Here is a 12,552-nt window from a genome sequence, read left to right on the forward strand (position 1 = left end):
GATGAGTTACAAGTCTCTCCTTTCAAGTCTAAAAAAAATGGATAATAAATAACTAAAATGATACAATGATTGTATTTTATTAGGGTTAAATATAATTTTGATTTGTTATATTCTGTCTTATTAGTAATTTTGATTTTTTTAGTTTAAAGGCTTAATTGTGAATTTTATCATTCAATTTTTATAATTTTATAGAATTTATCATCAAAGTTTTTTTCATGACTTTTGCCATTCAACTTTCAAAAGTATGTAAATTTTACCATTCAATTTTTTATTTATTTTACCATCATGTTAATAGTAAAACGACATTGTTTTATTATTTATTTTTTTCAACATGTCAGTGATCATCTAATCTGCACAAATAAGAAATAGAGTAAAATTTACAATTATGCCTATTTTAAAATAGACATTTAGTCTTTTATTTTAAAAAATATGTAATTTTATTCTAATCCTTAATTTTGTCTATATTTTTTTAATATATATTGTAGGAGAGTTTAATAGTTATATACATTGACAACGTCAGTTTTATAGTATCATTTAATTATAAATCTACCTTTAAATTTCTTTAAGATAATTATTTTAAAGGTTAACAAATTTATCATACAACTTTCTGATATGATGAATGTGTAAAAAAAATTACACTTTTAGTCTATAATATTTTTTCTCATATTTTAATTAATTAAATCATTTATTATTAATATCTTAAATAAATTAGATCAAAATAAAAGAAATAAAAGTAATAAAATATAGGTAAAATAGAAAAGACCAGGAGATTTGAGCAGCTTAGGTGGAAGAATTTTGTTATATACAACTGATAAAAGGTAATCAAGGTTTTTTAAAGTGGTTCACGACTGTGATTTTTTTGCCCCAACGTCAAGGGAGTGTCTTCACAAATCACAATTGTTATTAGGGTCACATCAGCTGCATTTGTATGTAGTTTCTCACAATATCAAAGAATGTGACGAAACTGGGATGCAATTTAAAACCTTGCATGGAATAGGTGAGAGGAGCTAACTTGAATGGAGAAGTAGAAAATTTAACTTGCATATGTTCTTTGTCAGAATGCTAATCTATATCTCTTGGATGATCCATTTAGTGCTGCTGATGCGCCTACTACCACAAAAATTTGTTTAATGTAATGACATCTTCCTTTCCTTTACTTCATTTATGTTTTATGTTCCATTCTTTATTCAAATTTCAAACATGGCTTTGAAACTTGGTCATGGATGGTCTCAAAGCGAAAACTGATTAACTCATCAAGTTGACCTTCTACTACCAGCGTTTAATTCTGTTTTGGCAAATCATTAATCTTAAGACATTGGTTATGTCATTGATCATCTGTCTTTTGTGTTTCCTGCATATAAATAGCTATTAAGCACCAACACCGACACGGACATCGGACACGACACGGACACGGACATGGACACGTGGACATCTATAATGTCCAAAATATAGAACGTAGTACGGGTATCGTGTTGGTGTCGGACACTGACACGGACGCGTGTCGGACACTGGACATGGCAAGGGACTGGAGTGTCCGTGCTTCATAGATAAATAGTGATTGTAAAAACAGTTTATCTTGATTTATAGACTGAAGTTGTTTTTCTTCATAGGTGATGTTAAATGGGGAAATCCTAGGAACTGGTTATTAATTATCAATTTGTAGGCCTCAAGTCAAGAATTCCAAGATCTTGTTAATATGCTCAGAAGAAAACTGCTGGTTTTGACAAAAGCCTATGTTATATTAGTGTTATTACTACTTCATTTAGGCATTTCCAATTCTTCTATAGAGATTAATGGAGAAGCAGCAAATGGAAATCAGTTAATAAAGCAAGCAGAGAGATATACGGTTATAGCTTTACTTACAGTATTTGAATTATATTAAAGGCTATACGGTTATAGATAAATTTTATAATAAGCATTTAGAGGAAGAAAATAAAAGGGTAAAATGAATTATTATTTTTTTCTTTAAAATAAATTTAACAATTCAACTATAATCAATTTTTTTAGTAGCTATGAATTGTAATGGAAATAATAGTATTTTGATTGTCATCAGATATAAGCATTGCGAATCTTAACTTCCCATTTCATCTAAGTTATGCTGTGGATCCAAGTATTCGATAAAATATATATTTCAAACATTTTTTATGCTTTATGAATTATTTTTTTTGTTTAATCATTATTCTCATATAATATTTATCATAAATATTATTAAAACTAAAATTTTGTTGTTATTATTAGGAAGAAGTAATTGTTATTATTATTATTATTATTATTACAAGATGGAGTAATATTATTATTATTATTAGAAGAAGAATTCTATTTTTCAACAAAACCTCTTTTACATTCACTCACACACGATTAGAAATAAAACCTGAGTAAATATAAAAGCCAGATATTTCCATTGGTAACTTCACTATTTTCTGTTTTCATTGTTCTCAACATTTATTTTTTTTTCTGTTTTCATTGTTCACAACATTTATCATCATAAATAATCCATCTGGGGTGCTATTTTCGTATAAGATCAATATTTCCTCTTTCAAATTGTCGTACATATAAGCTATGCAATGAACCCAGAGAATGTAAAGGTAGCAAGTAATCGAAGTGGTTAGGGAAAAAGTTGTAACTTCTGCTTATAAAAATAGCATTTCTGTTTATAAAGGACAAAAGCAACATACACTATTCAATTTTAAAATTTTACAAGAGTATAATGCAAAACATGAAAAAAAACAGAAAATTTGTTTAATAAAATCTGTAAATGACGTAATGAAACTCCATTCTCTGAAGTATGAACTTATGTAAGTCCCCCGTTTAAAATATAAAAATTCTAAACAAATATGAAAATGGAGCAGCTGGATGGAATATATGTCATCAAGTTCTTCGGTCCGGCCTGCATGCATTTGTTTAGAAGAATCGTCACAATACCACGCACCCGACATTCGAATAAAAAAAATTGAGGGTGGGTTTTGTTGAAGAATGCTACAAATAAACTCTTAATATTTTTTTTTTTATAATATAGTGAATTTTATTGAATAATAGACTTTGTTAGAAAGATGTAATATTAATATAATGATTAGTTAGTTTTGTTTTAGAAAAATTAGTAATCATATTTTATATCAATATTATAATGTCTCAACTAAAAATATCTATCGTCAGTGATCCATCCAACACCAACCACCTTCACCGTCTAGCCACAGTTCGTTTTTCCTACCGATATATATGAAGTTATTTGATCGATAAATTGACTAGAATGATAATTATTTTAGAATAAATGGTATTTTAAAAATTAATTGTGGAAAAATAAGATTTGAACAATGGAATAATGAATTTTATTTTTGGGAGTTGAGTTGATAGTGTAGAAAAGGTGAAAACAAAATTTGAGACCTACGAAAACGAAGCAATTTCTGTATTGATAATGCATATATTGGGTAAATCAGACAATTAAAGTTGATTTAGGTCCTTCTGTTCACACTTCACAGTAAAACTTTAATTTAATTTCCCCTCCTCTCCTCACTGCCACCTCAAACGCACCATAAAAGACTGATGAAAATAGCGTTTGTCAATTTAGATTGAAAAACAACTGCAAGAGTTTTTTTAATCCATTTTTTGTCCTTTGAAGTAGCTAGTCAGCTATAAGAAACACAGAACAATATAGAAAGAAAACATAAATTGAACAGATGGACCTAAATCAGACAATTTTAACAATTAAAGGAATTAGAACATTTAAAAAAATGGAAACAGCATTTTAAATAATTTAGAAACCAAAAATTGATAATTAAGAAGAAAAAAAAAATCCTTGACCTCACATTAAGCAAGTTGAGCTGCACTGCATCATTCATCACCACATTCAATTATTCATCGTTTTACCCACATTCCCAAATACAATCCAATAAAAGAAAATCATTACAAAAAAACTCAATACAAGTAAGGAATAACAGCCTTCCTCTCCTTGGGATAATCCTCCCCAAACTTCTCCAAATACCACCTCCGGTTGGCCCGGGCCCTTGGACCCAAATTAGCAAAAGTGTAAACAAAAAAGCCCAGCCCGGCCCATGACCAAGTCATCACGGCCCAGCCCAGCCACTCGACAATCTCCCCAAAGTAATTCGGACACGCCACGAGCTCGAACAACCCACCGCGCGGCACCACGTAGCCCTTCCCCTCGCTCTTGAGCCGCAACAAAACCCTATCAGCCCATACATTAATCCCCATCCCCAATAAAAACACCAAAAGCCCACACAAAAACCGGAACCAGAAAAAACCCGAGTCATCATAGTGATTGATGTAGTGAGAGACCGTTCGGGCCTGGAGGTAGGAATTGAGAACGTTGAAGGCGAAGGCCATTAGGGCTACGCCGAGGGGGAAGCCCGTTGGGGTTTTCTTTGAAGGAGTGAGGAGGAGGTGGAGAGGGTAGAGGATGGTGCGGTTGAAGTAGTGGATTAGGAAGGGGGTGATGAGGGCTTGGGCTTTGGGGTTGTGGGAGTGGAGGCCCAGTGGGAAGAGGAGGAGGGTGAGCCAGAGGGTTGGGCTTTCCATGAAGAGCCAGGCTAAGGGGGGAGGGAGGTTGGGCCCCCAGCCGGGCCTGTGGTGCTTGCCGTAGGGGGCCTGGAGGAAGGTGAGGGAGAGGAAGGTGGGGGGTGCGATTAGGAAGAGGGTAAGGAGGGAGCGGTGGAAGAGAGATGAGTCGGAGTAGTGTTCTGGGATCATTGTTGTTGGGTAGGGAATAATGAGAGTGAAGAGTGAAGTGAGAGAGGGTAATGGACCAAAATAGCATATATTAAATTATAATGATGGAAGTGAGAGAGAGAGAGAAAAAAAAGACTTTACGGAGTCCTTGGGCGTTGTTTGGGAAACCTCTGGATTTGCATAAAGAAAGACGGAGATTAGAGAAGATGGAGAGCGTCTGAAAATCGGAGGCGTGGAAGTGGGGAGGAAGATGAGCTCGATGAGTTTCAAGGTCAAGGACTTCTTCAATGGTGGGCCCAATCAGGCCGACAAGCTTGTGGAGGACGCTACTTCCGAGGCCCTGGACGAGCCCGACTGGGCCCTAAATCTCGATCTCTGCGATCTCATCAACGCCGACAAGCTCAGTAGCGTCGAACTCGTCCGCGGAATCAAGAAGAGGATCGTCCTCAAGAGCCCTAGGGTTCAGTACCTCGCCCTTGTCCTCCTCGAAACCCTTGTCAAGAACTGCGAGAAGGCCTTCTCCGAAGTCGCCGCCGAGCGTGTCCTCGACGAGATGGTCAGGCTCATCGATGACCCTCAGACCGTCGTCAACAACCGCAACAAGGCCCTCATGATGATCGAAGCCTGGGCTGAGTCCACCGGCGAGTTGCGCTATCTCCCTGTCTACGAGGAAACTTACAAGGTTCTTCTTCCCACTCCCCCTCTCTCCTTTTATTTTGTTTTTTAATCAATTGAGACAACTTTCTGTGAAATTGATGATTCTGAATGTATTTTGAGCTGAGGTAACTTTAGGTTGTTTTTGCATTTGATAAAGTTGTTCTTAGAATAAAAACATTGAAGCATAAATCATATCAGGAATCGAACTTTAACCAAAATTAATTTTGCAACCAATACTTCCCATGTTTAGTTTTAGGTCTGAACAGACCAAGGAAGCCTTTGATGTTGCGAGGAAATAGCATTGAGCTTCTTTCCACTGTGTTGTCGTCTTCACCCCAACAAGATGCTTTGCAGGTATATGGTATGAGTTTAACCACATCATCTTCTTCTTCCCTAGTCTCTCCAGTAATGAGAGTTTTCTTTCCCCCCATTGGCCATTATAATGCAATGATAGGTATTGCTTATCTGAAATTCTGAATCACTGAGAGGATGAGAATCAAGATGTGCTATTTACTATTTAGGGTGCATTTAGAAGAGTTAATTTATAGCTTATTTGAATACGCTCCCTAGGATAGCTTGTTATGATCATAAGCTATCTTTAGCTCATTTCATATATCAAAAACACAATTTAAACCTTAGCCAATCGAGCTAAACAAGTTTTTGGCATGTGGAATTTCTTTTTATTTGTTTTCTCTTCAATTGTAGGAACAACTTATTATAAACCATTTACTCTATTTACCTAAACTGGCTCTCACCCACCCTATTATGACATAAGCACTTCATCTCCATTTACCTAACTAGTCAACACCCAACCAAGAACTTATCCTAATATGTTTAATTGTGAAGAGATTTTTCATACAAACCAACATTGAAACACTAGTCAATATGGTCTTGTGTCATTTGTGTACAATCTCCTGCCCATGGGAAAAGGAAACTAATAAGAAAGCCATGTGATGTTCCTTGCGAGAGGAGAAGCATAGTGTACTAGGCATTGGTGAACTACCAAAATACAAATGTAATCATTTCTTTGATCTATGCAGGATGATTTGACCACCACACTTGTAAAGTAGTGTTCTCGGTCACAAACTACTGGACAGCCTGAACCAGAGCTATGATACCTGTTAAGCCTAACCAGCTTTCTGGACCAAATTAGAACTTCTAGTCTCTGTGATCTGTTACTTAGATTCTTATTTGTTGGTATATGGTAATACCAAATTAGAACTTACTCATATGTATAAGTTCTGTATAAGTTTCGGGTCTATTCTCATTTCTTATCTAAGACAACCACCAGATTCACAATTTCCAATCTAAATAAATAGAAGGGCAGTAGAGGTGTGACATTTTGACATTCTGAGTTGTAAAAAACGCTCAAGAAAGATATAATATAAAATAAGAATTTGCTAATATATATTTAGTTGTTTTTTCGTAGTATGTTAGTAAATTATTACTATAAATTAACAACACCCAATTACATAAAATCTGGAATCCTAAATCCACAATTTTGTGATTTAACATTTCTGTGTTTCTTTCTATTTTTTCCATCACTGGGTATGTAGACTCTTAGTATAATCATAGTTTACTCTTAGTAAAGTGCTTAAAAAAATCTTATTAGCTACTGTTTATGGGACTCAAAAAATTGAAAACGTCCATGTACATGTGAATAGCCCTCAAAAAATTAAAATCTCATCCTTAATTGTTGCTGTACTGGCACCTTCTTAGTTTTCTTTAAAATATACACCCAGCTCCTTGATTGTTTGGAAACTATTACATCAAGCTCCCCTAAAGGAAGGGAAGGTTAGTGTGAATGTAAAATAATATGGGAAGGTTTATGTAGTTTTACAAAACTTCAAGAGAAATTTGTGTTATTTACCCTTAAAAATATTTGAATACCTTGGATAACATAAGGAATGATTTCTAAAAATACTCATTATAAAAAATGAGAATTCATATTTATAATATAGGAGCATATAAAACAAAAATAATACAACTTATAGATGGTCTTTTTAAAATGGAAATGTGAACCTACACCCATTTGAAGTGTACGAGTGAAAAGAAAAAAAAGATAGAGGGGGAAAAAGAAAGTAAAAAGATGAAATGAAAAAATGGAGATAAAAAAGTAAAATATATAAATATAATTGCTCTTTTTTAAATACAATACACAAGCAAAAGAAACTAAGACTAATAAGGGAGGGAGGAACACCATCTATACCAATGTACCTTGAAAATACAGGGAACCATGGGCTTCTTTACCAAGAGGAATGAGGAACAAGGTTGGGAAATTCAATGATATGAGAGAGTTTAGGTTTAGAAGGAGAAACAGCATTTCCTTTTCCTTTCTGGACGTGAAAAAACATGAATAATATATAATATTAGTTATGTTAACACTTAATGAAAAAACTCATTCAGATTGTCTTCTAACAGATAGGGTCCTAATTTGGTATGACACTTCACGAAAAGTTACTCTAATCTTAAAGAAAAGCCACCAGATAGGGTCTTGGTTTGCGAGAGGCATGTTGTGCATGTTATAGGAGAAATGATATGTAATGTAACTACTTCTTCCTTGCGCACATGAACAAGTAACAGAACAAACTATTCTCTTTTATTTTTTATAACAAAAAATGTGTATTTGTGTACAAAAGAAACTATAATTTGAAAAAAAAATCATATTTAAATTGATTAAAAAATATATTATCTTATTTAATATATTCTTGATCAAATAAATTAACCTATTTCATCTATTCTTTAATTTTATTTATCAAATCAATTTTTATAATGAATAAATGCAAAAAAAAAGGTAAAATGAAAAACATAAATAGTATATAATATTGGTCATATCATATAGATGTACTTAATAGAATAGTTGTATGTAATTAAAAAAAAATGAAGTGGATGTATGCAAATAAGAATATGAGATTTATGGTTAAAAAAATAATAAAAGTAGATAAAAATAAAATTAATTTAGTAACCTTTTTAAAATAAATAATATATAATTATTACAAGATGGTTTAATAAATAAAAAAGATAAAATTTAAGTATAATATTAAATTCAATATTATTTTATTATTTTAACATCTATTCCTAATATAAAAGGTATTTAAAATTTTATATTATTGACTATACTTAAACTCAACATCAATGAATTTAAACAAGTTAGTTAAATAATGTGTGTTAATTGTTATAAACTCCTTAACACCTAAGTTTGATTCTTATGATAATAAACAATATTTTTTATAAAAGAAATTGAAATATAAGTGTATTTTTTATATGAAAATAATGTCATTTTGATATTTGGTTTGTATATATCAATTTTCCTATCGTTCATTTTAAGGAAGTTTTCCAAGATCTATGGTAAGTATTTAAAAATTCAAAAAATCTATGTAAGTATTTATGGTAAGTATCATTGTTATTAATATTCATTTTCTCTCTTCTATATTTGCTTATTATCATGGTGGACAATATGGATGGGAAGGAAGACGATATTAGAGAACAAAAATAACGAATAACATATTATCTCATGATACTTCATTGTCATGCTTATCTTAACCATAATATATATATATATATATATATATATATATATATATATATATATATATATATATATATATATATATAATAATTATATATAAATAAAATTTAATACTTTCTTAATTTTTTATTTTTTAGGTTTAATTTTGTTTTATAAATTTTAAAAAAGATACTTTAATTTGTTCTCATATTTTTATTAAATCATTTATCATAAAATGACATTGCTAAGTTGATGCTCCAACTTAGTCTTGCAATTGTTCTCCAATATATTTAGGGAACAACTGCAATGAATAACATACAACCTTGTGGTGTTCCATTTTTAAATTATTTATCACATGACATTGTTGAGCTAATGCTCCAAATTAGTCTTGCAATTGTTTTTCAATATATTTATCATGAATGTATTTCAATATGTTAGCTGATTTAGATTTTTACTTCATAGTTCATTCTTTTGTAAATAATATATTAACAATGTATCTATTAACCTCAATAAAATAATAAAATATATATTTCATTGTTTATAAAATTTTAAAACATGAATATCATCCAAGCTAAATAGACAGTATTATTTTACAAAATATATTATATATTTTAATCATATTAGTTTTGGTTCTCATTAAACAAGTTATACACAGTTACAATTACAATATGTCAGTTTTAGATTTTTACTTCATAGTTTAATCTTTTGTAAATAATATACTAATAACATATCTAACAACAATAACTTCAATAAAATTAAATATGTATTTCATTGTTTATCAAATTTTAAAACATGGATATCATCGAAGCTAGATAGACAATGTTATTTTATAAAATATATTATATATTTCAATTATGTTAGTTTTGGTTTTCATTAAATAAGTTCTACAAAGTATCAATCACATTGTGTAAGTATCTATGGTAACTACTATTATTATCAATATTCATTTCTCTCTTTTATATTTATTTATTATTGTCATCGAGAATGAAGGACGGGGATGAAGACAATGTTAGGAAACAATAATAAAGAACAACGGGTAATGCTCCATTGTCATCCTTATTTTAATCATTATTAATATGTATATTTTTAAAATGTTTATAATAAACATAAGATTAAATATTTTTTTATTTTTTTGGATTTAATTTTGTTTCTAAATTTTTTTAAAAATAATTTTATTTTTTCTCATATTTTATTAAATCATTTATCATATGACATTGTCAAACTAATGCTTCAGATTATTCTTATAATTATTCTTCAATATATTTATCATGAATGCATCTCAATATGTTAACAATTTTAGATTTTTACTTCATAGTTTAGTCTTTTGTAAATAATATACTAATAACATATTTAACAACAATAATCTTAATAAAATTTTAAAATATGAATAATCATAAATATCATCAAAACTAAACAGACAATATTATTTTATAAAATATATTATATATTTCAATCATATTAATTTTGGTTCTCATTTAATAAATTTTACATTGTTAGAATTATATAGATACAATTATATTATACATTTAATTTGACAGTTGACTTATACGAGAGAGAAAATAAATTTGGAATTTAAATGAAAGGGATTGAAATTTAAGCAAACATCCAGCCAATAAATTGAACTTATTTCACTCAATTCAGATAATTCAAATCAAACATAACTTGTAGTATTAGTTTAAAGCACCTACTATATTTCACCAAGAAAACAACCTATTATAGTCTATAATATATCTTTGCGTCTTTTTTTTCTTTGGTTATATATACTTTGCCTTTGGACACCTAAAAAGTATACATACCTATTAGTATTACATAGGAATAAGAAGCATCAGAGTTGCAGCAATGTGAAGAAGAAAATCAGAGTGCCTAAACCTCTTAAGTCTGAAACTGAGGCTATCATATTGGAGAATGTCTCCTTCGATCTTACACAATTTTTTATTTAATCAACTGCATAGGTAGAAAATAATGGACATGATTTAAAATGGAAATAAATTAACAGAAAATTGTGGCACACAAACACAAACAGAATGGAACGCGTTTGGCAACGGTGTCACGTCACTTGTGGAGAATATTGCATATGAACATGTGCTGACTACTACGCACGTCTTGTGTCACAAATCACAATCATTCATGTGAATGGCAAGAGTGAATATTGCAAACAAGGTTGGCGAATAGAATGCCAATGTGAATTAAAAATATAGAAAAGAAGAAATCATGTAACGTTTTGAAAGAGGAGGATAAATAAATGAAATAATAATATAGAAAAGAAGAAAGGATGTAACGTTTTGAAGGATTTGAGACGGCGTGCATATTATGTAATGAAAACACGTTACAATTATGACAACGTACCGGCATTGGCTACGGTTTAACGTGTCAACAGCCACACAAATACCTAAAACGCTGTTTTTTCGGTCAAATTAGAAAGAGTAGATGAGTATCTAGAACACATTCTATATAGTTAAAGAATGATTATTTTTTATTACTATTATTTAAATTCAGTTGTGTGTAATTATGATCGACATTAAAATTCTTCTTATCAAATTTTTATGTAATTATAGTTAGATTTTAATTCGATAAGTTCAAATAATTTCTTATTAACTCATTTATGCATACATTTAGCAATATTAAAGAATAATTTTACCTGTCACTTTGATTCAAAAGATAAATAACGCACCATGCAGAAAACTTCATATTAGTATATAATCCGATATAAATATGAAATCTTCAACACAGATTACTGCTTGAAACCAAATTATAAATACACGATTATTTGTTTTCACGACTCAACTAACTCTTAGGTTTTAAAATTAAAATTTTGCTGCTTATCTAGTAAAATGTTTGAACACTTGGAAAGTTTAGTGGCCAAATTAAAATATATTAAATACTCCATTTGATATGAGATAGTAATCACACACAAGTCGCTAATATAAACACACTTTAATTTAAACTTAAAAGTAAAAATAAAGACGCGCGCTTATACAATTTTTAACATAAACGGTAAAACAGATAAATAATATTATGCAAACTGATAATGTCGAAGCATTAGTTGAATTGATGCGTTCACTATAAAAATATTCATAGTGAAAGTGTTTTGGTTATTTTTTTATCATTTTAATTTTTTTCTAATTTTTAAATAACCAATGATGCTCCTTTTCCTTTTTTATATAGAAAAATGTGATTAAAGTTGTTTTTGGGCAAGTAATGATGCATTGGATATTTCTTTCTTGCAAATTACAATTGACAACAAAAGTTCACGAATTTTTATGGTAGCAATTCTGATGATTGTGGGAGGTCCCCCACTTCGCATGTTCTGCGACTCGACTTTATTAGTAAATTAATTTTGAAAAAATGGAGATTGTTTTGTTGTTAAATTGAAAACAAGAATTTGATATTATTTATACCAAAAACAAGAATTTGATATTAAAGTTATACGCGCTAGATATTGCATTTCTCGAGGGAGTATGATATTATTGTCTATTTGTCTCCACTCTATGTTTTGGCTTTGGGTACAGTAATTTTTTTTTTGTGCGTTAAAAATGCCACTTTCTAGTGGGAAATAAAAATAATTAATTTAACCAACAATAATAATTTGATCCCATCATTAAACACCGACCAGTGATTTTGTAATTTCAAATGTAGAAGTTTAAAATAAAACTAGTGAGAGATTAACTTATGTCTCTTTCTTTTATATGAAAAATGCAGTTTAT

General features: G+C 30.3%; 1 protein-coding gene and 1 pseudogene across 1 annotated transcript; one reads left to right on the forward strand and one right to left on the reverse strand.

Moving 5' to 3' along the window:
- Window positions 1–3,799: 3,799 nt before the first annotated feature.
- LOC102660829 (steroid 5-alpha-reductase DET2) lies at window positions 3,800–4,873 on the reverse strand. Its single transcript, XM_006590376.4, has one exon. The coding sequence runs from the start codon at window positions 4,702–4,704 to the stop codon at window positions 3,913–3,915; it is 792 nt and encodes a 263-aa protein (XP_006590439.1). The 5' UTR covers window positions 4,705–4,873; the 3' UTR covers window positions 3,800–3,912.
- On the forward strand, window positions 4,868–6,746 carry LOC100784016 (TOM1-like protein 1; annotated as a pseudogene).
- Window positions 6,747–12,552: the final 5,806 nt, after the last annotated feature.

This window comes from Glycine max, chromosome 11 (genome assembly GCF_000004515.6).
Source record: "Glycine max cultivar Williams 82 chromosome 11, Glycine_max_v4.0, whole genome shotgun sequence".
Taxonomy (NCBI): Eukaryota; Viridiplantae; Streptophyta; class Magnoliopsida; order Fabales; family Fabaceae; genus Glycine; species Glycine max.

Coding starts and splice junctions, on each gene's coding strand:
- LOC102660829 (XM_006590376.4), bottom strand. CDS start 4,704: ATGATCCCAGAACACTACTCCGACTCATCTCTCTTCCACCGCTCCCTC.